General features: G+C 37.7%; 2 protein-coding genes across 2 annotated transcripts; both read left to right on the plus strand.

The window, feature by feature from the left end:
* Window positions 1–1469: 1469 nt before the first annotated feature.
* On the plus strand, window positions 1470–6979 carry tusc2a (tumor suppressor 2, mitochondrial calcium regulator a). Its single transcript, XM_058402395.1, has 4 exons — window positions 1470–1625; window positions 3443–3647; window positions 3952–4072; window positions 6434–6979. The coding sequence occupies exons 2-4, from the start codon at window positions 3502–3504 to the stop codon at window positions 6497–6499; spliced, it is 333 nt and encodes a 110-aa protein (XP_058258378.1). The 5' UTR covers window positions 1470–1625; window positions 3443–3501; the 3' UTR covers window positions 6500–6979.
* Window positions 6980–9119: 2140 nt separating this feature from the next.
* On the plus strand, window positions 9120–13477 carry hyal2a (hyaluronidase 2a). The gene is made up of 4 exons (XM_058402392.1): window positions 9120–9405; window positions 9699–10670; window positions 11179–11268; window positions 11429–13477. Exons 2-4 carry the CDS (start codon window positions 9738–9740, stop codon window positions 11816–11818), a joined length of 1413 nt encoding a protein of 470 aa, XP_058258375.1. The 5' UTR covers window positions 9120–9405; window positions 9699–9737; the 3' UTR covers window positions 11819–13477.
* Window positions 13478–13577: the final 100 nt, after the last annotated feature.

Below are 13577 nucleotides of genomic sequence, written 5' to 3' on the forward strand. Positions count from 1 at the left end.
CAAAACACAGGTCACCTGATTTTCCTGTGAGCAGAAACACTTTTGTTCAAAGGGCAAGGCTAAGCTTCAAAATAATTTTTGTACAAGGGCTATGATATCATTGTTATGAAATTGTATGACATCATGAATTTGTAAACTCTTATTTGATTTAAATTTTCTGATTTCAAGTTATTTGTATATTTCTTTATATGTTCATAATAAATTTATATTTATCTTTATGCCCTTGTTGTGTGTGCTATACATTTTGCAATGCATTACATTACATAACATTACATAACATACATAACATTTCTAGCATTTGGCAGAAGCCCTTGTCCAGAGAGGCTTACATTTTATCTCATTTTATACAACTGAGCAATTGAGGGCCTTGCACAGGAACCCAGCTCTGATAACTTTACACTTTATTAGGAACATCTGGACACCTTCATCCATGCACAATCATGCAGTTATCTAATTAGCCAATCATATGGCAGCAAAGTAATGCATAAAATCATACCAATACATATCAATCAGTTGTTCATGTGTTAGTGTTCATGTCACACCAGAATGAAGAAAAAGTGCATGGATGTTGATACCAGCTGCTCTAATGAACATTTCACATACAACAGTCTCTAGAGTTTACATAGAATGGTGTCATGTCACTGGTGTCCTATAGATCATACAGTCTAGTATATAGTAATATTTTGTGTTTTTTTGTAGTTAGGTAGTTATGGTGTAAAACTTTGATTGAGCCCGTAACCATCATGGGCAAGGTGATTGAAATTGTTGACAACTGCAAGTTGACAACTGTGTTGTGGTCTGCTGAGGGGGCAGCATCAGTGCCAGGGATGCTAGCAGGATTAACAAGCTAATTCGCAAGATCTATCATTGGACACACACTGGAGACGTTTGAGTCACTGAGGAACAGGAGGTCACTGAACAAACTGCTCAGATAGACAATCAGGACTCTGTGCAGGACAGTCAAGTTCCTCCACACCAGACTCACTCATCCATGTTTTTATGGACCTTGATTTGTGCACTGGTGTGCAGTCACGTTGGAACAGGAAGGGGTCATCCCCAAACTGTTCCCACAAAGTTGGGAGCATGAAATTGTCCAAAATGTTGAAGCATTAAGAGTTCCTTTCACTGGAACTAAGGGCCCAAGCCCAACCGCTGAAAAACAACCCCTGAATTCAGTGATTTGGAGGGGTGTCCCAAAACTTTTGGCAATATAGTGCATCTATCTAAACAAGCCAACTCTCTTGCTTCAAATTAATTGTGTACACTTATTTATTTCTTTATTGTTTATTAAATTATATTTGTTTAGTTGGATTATATAAATAAATGGGTCTTTATTTTACAGTTAAAAGAAGTTTAACAACGTCTGATCCAGTCTGTTCTGTGCTTGGCCAGTCCAATAGGTGGAGATATTTTACCATTCATTTACCAACCGCCATTAAAGATACCGGAGAAGAGAATGACCAAGACGAACTAGTCCATACTCCAGATCAGTGGATGGCGGTAATGTACACCAGGTTGTTTGCCAAAACCGTCATTAAAAACAAACAGAAGGAAAATAAGAGGAAGAAGGACGGAGACTAGTGTAAATATGACCGTGACGAAAAGCTAACGATGACATGAGTACAGTACGTATTACTGCCGAATTAAAATGGTTATTAAATATACCAAGAACAATCTTACATAAAACAACAAACTGTGATTGGTTGCTTTGTTGTGTGTTGCTAGTTATTTAACTAGCAGTCCTCTTTATTATTATTATTATTATTATTATTATTATTATTATTATTATTATTTAGATTTACATTAACCAGATACTGTTTCAGTAGGGTCAGGTATCTAAGGTTATTATACAGTCGGGTTGTACACCATTAAAACTGTGAGGAAATGTAGTATTTGGTGTTTCTAAAGTAAACAATGTCCTCCAGAAAATAGGTCACGTGTATTTAAGATTATTAAGAATTAAGCCTCTCAGTCTATGAGCAGTTTGGGATATTATAAGGAAATTACAAGGAAATAAAAATGGGTTTTTACTGTCAAGGGTCATACAGTCTGTCCTAACAAGAGAGACTTGCTTCTTTGAGCAAAGGTGGAGAATCAGAGAAGGATACAGAGATGGTTCCTGGGCAAATGTTATGTTTATATGTGTATTTAGACTTGGAATCAACTCCAAAATAACCGAATAGATCTCAGGGAGTGTGGACGTGTACTTTGACTTGCTTGTTTTTCTTTAGTCCCATTTAACACACCTTTGATTTTACTTCCAGGGTTTACTCTCATTTAGTTTAGTCTGGTGCATTTGAAAATATTTGTGCAGTCCTGTAAGTTATTCAGGGTTGTTTTTTGCAAGCTTTATAGGTCATTGTATTTTCCTAAATTTTAAAGACTTATCTTATTGATACAGGTATGTTTTCTGGTTGAATTAAAACAATAAGGAACTGGGATCACATCCAGAATAAGAGATAGAAATATCCTAAACCCAACCACCTTATGTCGAACGATCCTTATTCCATGTATGTGGATTTGCCAGATCCAGAAAATACAGGGTGCGATTATCTAACCCAGTCCTGCCTAGGCTGGATAAAAAAGCGTAGTCTTTAAAAAGGAAAACCCTTCATCAGTCGAACACTGAGCAATATAAAATTTTCTATGTTGCAAACATAATAATTAGTTGGTCTACATACTAAGAATGGCTGTTTTGAATGTTTTCAAAGTCCGCATCCTAACCATATCAATATTTATTATGCAGTAATTGCACAAATTATCATATTTAAAAAGCAGTTGTATTAAATGTTTTTTTGTTTTTTTTTTTGTAATTTAGAATATTTGCTTCTTAAATACTTCAGATGTAGACTGGTTTAGTTTGTTATTTTCCAGAGAAGTTGCCATGGTAAAAGAGCAAGATTTCATCTCATCTCTAACGTTTGTGAAGTTATGTTATCTCTCTAACTTGCAAACCCTGTTTTGTGGAATGCAGCACTGGTGTGGAAGCAAATTTTCTGAGTTTTCTTTCGTCTAACAAAAAAACATCATTAGTTACTTAATAAGAACCTTATGTTAACAGTACCACGGGTGTGTTAGAGCAGGAAAAAGCGCGTTATTGTACAGAGTATGGTGTTCATGACTGTCTTATAAGAACCCGTGTGTTGAATTCAGGATAGAAAATAGGCCGTTATATGCTGAATATCGTCTAGTAAATATTGCCGATCATTTTAGTATACTGTGGTCGGCACCGTTAGATTATGTTACTGCCGGGAACATGCTTTTTGAGATTATAATAAGAACCTGCTGTTGTGGTTTCTAGTGCTAATTAAAGAGAACTGGAGGAACCACAATGGTGCTTTGAAGCCATACCACAAGCACAAACCCCGTGCAGTAGGGTAATCTTTTTTTCTTTGTAGATAAACCACATTTGCTTATTTTTTTTCTTTCTTTCTTCTTCCAGGCTTGAGCTACAGAGAACTGTACCTGTCAGTCCCATTTAATGATGCCCTTTCATTAAAGATGGGAGGCAGTGGATCTAAAGCTAAAGGAGTCTGGCCTTTCACTAGCTCAGGGGCCAGTGGTGACTCTCCTGAGGTCAATGATCAATCTTTAGCTCGAATGTGTGGCTACAAAAATGCAACCCCGTTTGTCTTTACAAGGAGGAGGTAGATATGAATTAATTCACCATGCTAGGATTGAATGAAAGATTGTGACTTAGTTCTTTTGCTCTTTGTTTTGATTTTTTTTTTAATAGTAATAATAATAATACTAGAATTTGTATTCATGAGTTTTCTAGATTTCTAAAGCTGTAACACCTACTCTGATTAAGAATTATGATGTATTGTTATTTGAATGTATGCTATATATTCCTAAATCTCTAAGATTAAGCTATAGGTGTCTGTTTCATGAAAACTGAGGTGCTTTGAGGAGAAACATGAGGATTCACTAGTTGCTGCTGTGTGCTTGCAGCTCTCTGTATTACGATGAGGATGGAGATCTGGCTCACGAGTTCTACGAAGAGACAGTGGTGACCAAAAACGGGCGAAAGAAGGCTAAGTTGAAGAGGATCCACAAGAACCTCATACCTCAGGTACTACTGAAATTGATGATCATTGGGTGTTTTTCTAGAAATCATATAGATATGTTTGCCAAATTTGTCTTTGTGGTTGTTCTGACACTACCCTGCTTAAATCTGCTGTGTACTCATGTTATAATAATCCTATTATAATAAACTATTTTTTTTTAGAAATTTTCCATTTTAAACTACTACTGGACTATATCTATACTACTTTTTATACATAAATTAATATTAGAATTATGTTCTGTGATACTAAACTCATTTTGTTCTAGTTTTGTTTGCTGGAAACAATTAAATGCATCACCATTATTTTATTTTTTTATTTTTTGAAATATATATACCACACATAAGCTCTCTGCATCCTGATGGCATATTTACTGGATAGTAATACACGATATGACCAAAAGTATGTGAACACCTGACCATCAAACCTATTTGTGCTTTTTAAACATCCCATTCCAGTTTTAGTCTCCCTTTGCTGTTTTAATAACCTTCACTCTTCTTGGAAGTCTTTCCATGAGATTTTGGAGTGTGGTTGTGGGGATTTTACACATTCAGCCACAAGAGTATTACTGAGGTCAGGCACTGATGTCGGGTGAGGAGGCCTGGTGCACAGCTGTAATGCACAGGATACTAAGATATTCTAGACAGTTGTGTGCTTCCACATTTGTGGCAACAGTTGGAGAAGAACACCATTGGGTTGTGATGGCCAGGTGTCCACAAACTTTTGCCCATGTAGTGCATATTTTTAAGTTGTCTTCTTCTGCAGCTGTTAGGAAATAAGTCAGGATTACTTGATTGTGGTGAGGATTACAAATGATCGTATGGTGTTTTTATGTGATGCATGACGCATAGTGACAAAAGCTTCAGTTAAAGTTCACATCAAACATCTGAAAAAGTTCAACCATTTTATGTAAAATCTAGAGACCTTTGTGTATGAAAATCCCAGGAGATCAGAAGTTTCCAAAATACTCAAACCAACCCATCTGGTACCAACTTCCATGCCATGGTTAAAGTCACAGAGATCAGACTTTTTCCCCATTCTGATGTTTGTTGTGAACATTAGCTGAAGCTCTTGACCTGTATCTGCATAATTTTATGCATTTTTCTGCTGCCACAGGATTGGCTGATTAGATAACTAGATAAATGTGCAGATGTACAGGTGTTCCTAATAAAGTGAGCGTAAAAAATGGGATATAAAAGTGTACACCCCCCTGATAAAGAGGCAGGTTTTTATGATTTTTTAAAAATAAGATAGATACAAAAACATTGATCTTCTGTTGGTTAAACCATTCCTTTGTTGATTTGGATGTGTGTTTGGGTCATTATCCTGCTTGAATTGTGAAATTCATTTTCAGCTAATTAGCAGACACCTGAAGATCTGTAGCTATTCATGATTCCTTACATCTTAATAAAAGTTGCAGTTCTGACTTAAGAAAAACAGGCTTAAAGCTTGATGCTGCCACTACCATGCTTCATTGTGGGTATGGGGTTCTTTTGGTGATCTACGTTTTGGACCATAACATAGATTTTAGAATTATTATAACTTTTAAAATTGGTGTCATCTGACCATAACACGTTTTGCCACATGGTTTAGGGTGATTTTATTTGCACTTGGATGTTTTTTTTTTGTAAGAAAGAGCTTTCATTCAGTCATCTTATCCCATAGCCCAGACATGTGAAAACTGTAACAACTTGTTGTCACATGCAAAGTGTAATCAGTACTTGTTAGATAATCCTGTAGCTCCTTTAATGTTGTTTTAGGTCCCTTGGCAGCCTCCCTTATAAGTTATTTCTTGTCCTTTTAAGAATTTCGGAGAGACGTCCTGTTCTTGAGGGATGTGATTATGGTGCTCCGTTTTCTCTCTTTGTTGATTATGGCCTTTACAGTGTACAATGCTTTGTAAGCACTTTGCAGGACGTGGCTTCAGCAGTTGGATGAAAATCAAAAAGACTTCAAGTAAATCTCATCGAAACAGCTAATCTTTATTTTGGGTTCATCAAAATAATTCCACTGACAAGCTATATGAAACTGAGAACATTTTGAACATGAGATTGAATCTGATTAGTTCATTCTGAACACAGTGACATCTTCAACATAAAACTCATGCAACCAGTTTGTTTTCTTTTCCATAAGATGTTTCTGTTTATTTTTATATGCTGAAATTTTTTACATTGAGTATAGAACAGGTTCTGACATGATTTACCTTGCTTTCATTTTTTTTGCATCACAAAATACTGCCATTTTTTAAGGGGTGTATAGACTTTTATATCCATTGTATATATGTTTGTGTATTTTATAAGTGCAATTATAATAGAGAGTTCAGTGCCAGATTATGAGAAAGAAAATTCTCTTGCATTTCTTATCTCCAGGGGATTGTGAAACTGGATCATCCACGTATCCATGTTGACTTCCCAGTCATTATTTGTGAAATATAAAAACACAGATGTAAGACAAGGGGATGTTTCTCCAATCAAACGTTTCACCTCTACACTACAATCCTGGATTTGCTGAAGGGCATTAGTGGCTCCAAATATCATCATAGTTGTTTCTCTTGGAGTGTGAGCCAGACTGCCCTCCTGTGGCTAGAGGGACTTGACGCAGCTTTTACTGTCTACAGAGAAAACCTCTTAATGTGAAATTTGAACAGCAGAATAAATTGGAGGAATATTTGTCTCTTGTACTGCTAATCGGTAAATTTCTTCCTGTAAATGAAGGAATGAATACAGAGTACTGAAATGCAGGGATTGCAGGATTTATATTTTTGCTGACTGAGCATGGCATGTTTTGACAATTTTGTTGTGTTGTGTCTGTCTGCTTCTGGTTGTTGTATTTAAGACCAGACTGTCACTAATAATTATTTGATGTACAGTAATTTATGACAGTTAAGAAACTTTAATAAAAATAAACTGAAATCAGTTGTGAAAATGTGCAGTTTGTGTGTCAACAGATTACATTTATTATTTTCACAAATGCTTTCAAGCACTGCATCAGTTTAGCAAAAGTCAGTTTACAACAGAATTTTTAAAACACTATAAAAATACTAATAGTTTTTTTGTATAATACATGAGGGATTTGAAATGCTGTCCATTGTTGGAGGTAATGGCAGTGGAAGTCATTTACATAACAGCCTTTAGTGAAAGACATAGTGTTTGCGATCTTTATTCTAGCAAGTTGGAATGTGGGTGGAAAAGCTAGAGGTTAAGCTCTTTGTTAGTATCTCTGCCCCATGCTTTGAAGCTCGCTGCTGGGGGCTGTCCAGTGGCTTCTGCTTTATAGTCATGGTAATAGACGCATTATCGGAGGGACATTCCATCGGGAACAACTGCTTGGCCACGGTTTAAATAAAGAGGGGGAGGGAAGGTTGCGTAAAGCGATTGCACTGGGGCCCCTGCTGCATACACTGGGATATCTGGAATCTTTGGAGATGTTCCCCCCACCAATCCTGCATACATGCTCATAAGTCAGCTACACTGATAACACTGCCACTTGATAAAGTGTGAATGTGAGGCTGAACCTGATGACAGTGAGGAAAGACGAAGGTCATGTCTGCCTGTGGGGTTGTTGATGGTGTGAATGTGGGAAGATCATCATGATAGGCACACTGAACTGAGTAACCAATGTTAGTCCTTGCTAAACCTAGTCTTTGCCTGGAAACCGGCTTTCAGTGAACACTAGTGAACAATTTATTCTAGCATTTTCACATCAGTACTTTTTTTCTTTGAAAATGGGGTATGGCAAACAATGTGCTTTGTACGCAATTCTAGTTGATTTGTTTTTAAAGAGAAGGGCATGGCATAGGATGGCCTGGGGTTTATAAATGGGTGGATCTGCATTCAAGAAATGGGTGTATGTGCTCAGTTTTTCTCACTTTGTTACCATTTCCTTGCCCAGCCTGTTCTGAGGCACCAGTGATGTAAAGCCCTGAGGCAGGGTGAATGTCGAAAAGGAAGGAAGCTTCTCTCACACTCGCAGGGGCCACATACAGAAGCATTAGATGAATCAGCAGAACTGAGGAGAAAAGCGGAACAGGATCTGGGAAGGTCGCTGTTGGACAGGAACACAGCTAAGTGCAGGAACATGTTGGGCCGGCAATGTTCTCATGTCCTACCTGTCATTTTCTCCCTCGAGGCTCGAGACTTCCACACACATCCTGTCTTCAGAAGAAAGACTCCTAGCATAGCGGGGCTTTTCAAAAATAAACATGCATTGCTTTGTATCCAATGCAATGTATATGTTTTTATAGATGCTAATTGTGTCATTCAGTGTTTACATTAATACAAATGAACAGAATACAGGATTTTTTTCCCCATTTAAACAAATAAAACTAAGAGTTAATGTCTGGGTATGCGTTTGGTAATATAGGGTATATTAGTAAACATTTTGCAGTCAGGACCACTTTAAATGTAAAATATATGTAACTACCTCAGCCACAGGGGCATTTATTTATTTATTTATTTATTTATTTATTCATTCATTCATTCATTCATACATACATACATACATACATACATACAATTTGCAATCATATTTTGATTTTTTATTGGAGCCATACAGCTTTTCATTCTGCTCTATGAAATCATTTCCACCAAAAGAACACATTTAGTCCAGCTTTATAGGCCAAATTGTTTATGGGACAACAATCATTCTATTCAATGGACCAGTCAACTCTGATATAAAATATAATAACTTTAATAATGCTGGTTTGTGTTGTTGTCTGTTGTTGTCTGTTGTCCCCTGGGGGCCCTAAAATCCTGCTTTGAGAAGCTCTTTTAAAAGGTTTGGATGATCTCTGCCCTAGAGCTTGGAGCCTCTTTTACTATTGCTTTACTGCTCTGAAGGAGTCATTCATATATTTATTTATTTACTTACTTACTTACTTACTTACTGGTCATGACCATGAATTAAAAAAAACAAATCAAATGAACATTATTGCCAGTATGATTTAGTTTAATTTCACATACTGTTCTACCCGATAATATACGGACAACAAAAAAACACAACAAAATAATACGCTTTATGAGATGTGGTATGGGGTTGGATAGAACACGCCCACTACGGTCTATGTAGCGTAGCAACCACACAACCCCGCCCCCTCTTCCTTGTAATCAATGAAAGCGCAGCCGTTTCCGTGTGTGTGAGTTTAGTGAGTGTGTGTGAATCTGCTGTAAAACTTCAAGCAAAGTCATTTAGTTGATAAAAAAAAGGACACTACGATATGCGGCTGTGATTTTAATCAGTGTGATCAGAGAGACTGGTTCAGTGTTATGGAGTTCTGCGAGGTGTTCTGCATTTAACGGATGACTTTATTGAACTGGGAATGGTCTCTCTTTTGATGTAAACGGTGAGTTGCGCTACATCTTTCCGTACTTCTTTCCTACTTGTTTCAACAAGTTTTCAGGGATTAATGAAAATATCTTTCAGTAACAATGGGTAATTCATAAGATCCGAATAGAGACAGACTATCCAGCGTAGTAATGATAAAACTGTTAAAAGTGCCTTTCATTTAAAGAAGCAGCTCTTATTCACTATAGTTACTATTTGTCTGAAGTTACATTGCCACGATCATTTACCTTTCTAAGCTGAAATATGTTTTATCCTCTTTTAAAATCTCATCCTTATTATTCATCTGAACAGACATTAACGCAAACAAAGCTGTTGGGGACTAGAGAAAGAATGGCTAACTGGTTTCTGTCTGAATGGAAACTCTGGTTACTAGTCCCACTTGTATTGGACTCTTTCACTGATGCCCAAACCCTGAAACCCACAAGATGGCCTCTGTACCAGGGTAAGCCTTTACTGCTAGCCTGGAATGCCCCCACTGAGGAATGCCGGCCACGCCATAAGGTTCCTTTGCAGCTGGACCAGTTCCACATTGTGGCTTCACCCAATGAGGGCTTCACCAAACAGAACCTCACCATTTTCTACAAGGATCGTCTCGGCCTGTACCCGTATTTTAATTCTGACAACAATCCAGTTAACGGTGGCCTTCCTCAAATTGCCAGCCTCACCCAGCACTTTAAGAAGATGCCCCAAGACATAGAGAAATATATTCCTAACTCAGCAACAAAAGGCCTCGCCGTCATCGACTGGGAGGAATGGCGCCCCCTTTGGATTCGGAACTGGGATATGAAGAGCATCTACAAAAACCAGTCGATACTATTGGAGTCCAAAAAGAACCCAACAAGGGACCAGAGCCATGTAATGAAATTGGCCCAGCAGGAGTTTGAGATGTCAGGCCGCAATTTTATGCTCAGGTCCCTGAAGCTTGCCAAAAGTCTGCGTCCAAACCAGCTTTGGGGATTCTACCTATTCCCTGACTGCTACAACCATGATTACCTCCAAAGCATGGAGAGTTACACAGGCCGCTGTCCGGACCCAGAGATAGCAAGGAATGAGCAGCTGAGGTGGCTGTGGACAGAGAGCACGGCACTTTATCCATCTGTCTACATAGGTTCAGTGCTGCGTTCAACTGCTTTTGCTCGCCAGTTTGTTCGGAACAGAGTAAAAGAAGGCATGAGAGTGGCATCTCTGGACTCTGAATTGGCACGTCCAGTGTTTGTGTACACCCGTCCCACGTACATCAATGAGCTAGAGCTGCTTACTGAGGTGAGTTTGTCAGATAATTGATGCATGTTTTATATATTTAGGCTAGAAGGAGATATCACCCTTTTCACTTGATGGATAATAACATAACTATAACAGTCTGTTTAGAACTGATACTATACCCTTACAGTCCCTTTCTCTTAGTTGCATAAATTTCAGTGTACACGATTTTGCCCGGTCTCTATATTTTTCCATTCGTCATTTAACCACAAAGCTTTGCTTGCACCCTAACCTTAACCTTTCCCCCTTATCTCTACCAGCAGTCTTTTCCTGCTCCAAGAAATATGCCTAGATTTCTGCACGCAGGAAGGGAGGTGGTCACATTTTTCATGACCACCACCCACTGTACCACTCCTCTGGTTATTTTCTTTCTAAAATCAGAGTGGACATGTCAAATTGTACCCAAAGAAACAAAGTATTACTAAAGTCTTATTAAAAAGAACTAAAAAAAAGAACATTGATTGGTGCATGCAAATTTTTTGAGCTTATCAGTGATTGTTTCTCTCTACAGGCTGACCTGGTATCCACCATTGGAGAAAGTGTTGCACTGGGTGCTGCTGGCATTATACTCTGGGGAGATGCCAGTTATGCAAGCAGCAGTGTAAGTATTTGCATATTAACTTGAAATATATTGCTTAAATCACCAAAAGCAAATGCTATTTCTAAAGTCTTTATCAAACATAGCATAGCATATATTATTTTTTCTGAATAATCCTTTTCTGCATGCATTGTTTCTTATTATCTGTTCCTCCTCTCTCTAGGTCAACTGTGCCAGTCTGGCTGAGTATATCAAGGGTCCACTGGGCAGTTACCTCCTCAATGTTTCTAGTGCAGCTGAACAGTGTAGTCACTCAGTGTGTGGCTCCCGGGGCCGCTGTTTGCGCAGACAACCAGACTCAGATACGTACTTGCACCTGGATCCTCAGAGCCACAGAATTGTGGTGCAGGGGAAACACCTGGTTGTCGAAGGGTGCATGGGGTCTGAGGAGCTAAAACGCATGCGGGAGGATTTTATCTGCCAGTGTTTTAGTGGCTATCAAGGGAATAACTGTGAGCTGCAGGATCCCCAGTATGGCAGAGGACAGGGGCACAAACTGCATGTATCGTGGAGCTGCTGTCTTCTCTTTTTGCTGCTCATGTTACTGAACTGAGACTTGTGGAACAATGGACACTCGCACAGACTTCTATGGACATTTATACATTTCGTGTGCCACTAATGAAGCATTTGCTTCTGTAGTTTTGTAGATTGAAACTTGTACAGTTTCTAACACCTTTTTTCAGATTTCTTTACAGACTTTTATTGTAATTAAGTTTTTTTATATAAAGATTCAAGGGGTGTTCAGTTGAGTTTAGCCAAATATCTGCATTGTACAAATGTCAGACTGAAGCCTAGTGGCAGCTTGTACAGAATGAAAGTTGTTACATTTGTTCAGAGTTATGTGTGTGTGTCCCCAGTGAGTACACAACTCTGATATGAAAGTGTATAAACAGGAAAATTAGTCCAAATAAGCACTTTTGTTTATCATCATAGATAATGGATTCACTGACAGTGTAGGAGCTGGAAGCAAATCTGAGAATCATCATTATTATACTGATAACTGCAGTTTGTCTGTAAGGGGTAATTTAAATGTATTTTAATTTAAATGAATAATTCTTGATGCAAGTTGTTGTAAGATGATGGCGCTATCACTAAAAGACTACTACTAAGACTTTTTATTTGCTGTCACATAGTCCTGATTCATACAACTTTTCTAGGTTCACATTCACAATCATTTCTTAAATATAATACACAATGTGCTGGGAGTCATTTGGTGATTTAAGACGATCTGGTATGACTTGTTGGATGTATGTGTATGTGTAAGTATAGCAAAGCAAACTAGAGAAAAGAGAGAATATTTGATTCAATATTGTGTTATGTTATGTGTTATATATTACACTGTTTTTTATGTAACTTTTCAGATAGATGCCAAATAGACAGTAGATGCTGTTCTGGACTAGAAGTTGTTTCAGCTTTTTTGTTTTGTTGATTTCCTTAAGTGTTTACCACAAAGTAACATTATAGTATTATAGTCTTTGTGGAAGTAAGGTTCCTGACCTAAGGTGGGGTTACAGTGCAATGAAGTGAATCATAAAAGAAGTACATTCTGCATCTGTAACACTTGCTTTTCAAAAGGGGCCACTGTCTAGATTTTGCCAGCCCACAATTACAGGCTTTCACATGCCAAGCAGTTCTATTTGTGTACTCTAGTTCATTGGGGGGGGTTCCAATCTAGTGAATTTAGTGAGCTGTTGCAGAAAAAAATACAATACTTTTTGTCAGTACAACCCACAACCATCATAAAAACGGCTTTGCCTGTATTTAGCACTTTTGCGTATTATTAAAGTCAAGTCCGTGTTAATATGTTACAATACTTCTGAAGTTTATTACTGTAAATGGTTTTGTAAGGTGGGGGAAACCAGAAAAATGTACAATAGTGATGTTTCAGGTGGATGGTAAGAGCCAAACCTATAAGCCATATTGCTTAACTGATCTTTCTTTAATTCTCACTTATGTGTAAGAGGCAGCATGACAGCTTGTTGAAGTAATTCATTTCATTAAGGTAGGCGAACAGTTCAGAATAAACTGAAATTAATATTCTTAATGAAGGACGGATTCTTAACTGTGTTTGTACAATGCACAATTGTGGTACCTTTTTTTTTTTCAATTAAATACAATTTTAATTGCATTTACAATTAAATCAATAGATTTTATTTTGTTCCTTTGTTTTAATCTGAACGTATTCAGATTTCATTAAAGCATGTAGGCAAAGGAGAACAAACAAAATGACGAAAACTTTTTGTCCAGATTAGAAAGAGTCGATTCATTGGTGAGCTGAGTCAAATGATCTGACTCGGAGATTTAAAAACTAC

Source organism: Hemibagrus wyckioides, linkage group LG11, assembly GCF_019097595.1.
Source record: "Hemibagrus wyckioides isolate EC202008001 linkage group LG11, SWU_Hwy_1.0, whole genome shotgun sequence".
In the NCBI taxonomy this organism is placed as follows: Eukaryota; Metazoa; Chordata; class Actinopteri; order Siluriformes; family Bagridae; genus Hemibagrus; species Hemibagrus wyckioides.

Bases quoted from the DNA above. Each gene is read 5' to 3' on its own strand.
- tusc2a (XM_058402395.1), top strand. From the start codon at position 3,502: ATGGGAGGCAGTGGATCTAAAGCTAAAGGAGTCTGGCCTTTCACTAGC. The intron at 3,648-3,951 runs GTAGATATGAAT...GTGTGCTTGCAG, and splicing joins TTTGTCTTTACAAGGAGGAG to CTCTCTGTATTACGATGAGG. The intron at 4,073-6,433 runs GTACTACTGAAA...TCTTATCTCCAG, and splicing joins ACAAGAACCTCATACCTCAG to GGGATTGTGAAACTGGATCA.
- hyal2a (XM_058402392.1), top strand. From the start codon at position 9,738: ATGGCTAACTGGTTTCTGTCTGAATGGAAACTCTGGTTACTAGTCCCA. The intron at 10,671-11,178 runs GTGAGTTTGTCA...TTCTCTCTACAG, and splicing joins AGCTAGAGCTGCTTACTGAG to GCTGACCTGGTATCCACCAT. The intron at 11,269-11,428 runs GTAAGTATTTGC...TCCTCTCTCTAG, and splicing joins CCAGTTATGCAAGCAGCAGT to GTCAACTGTGCCAGTCTGGC.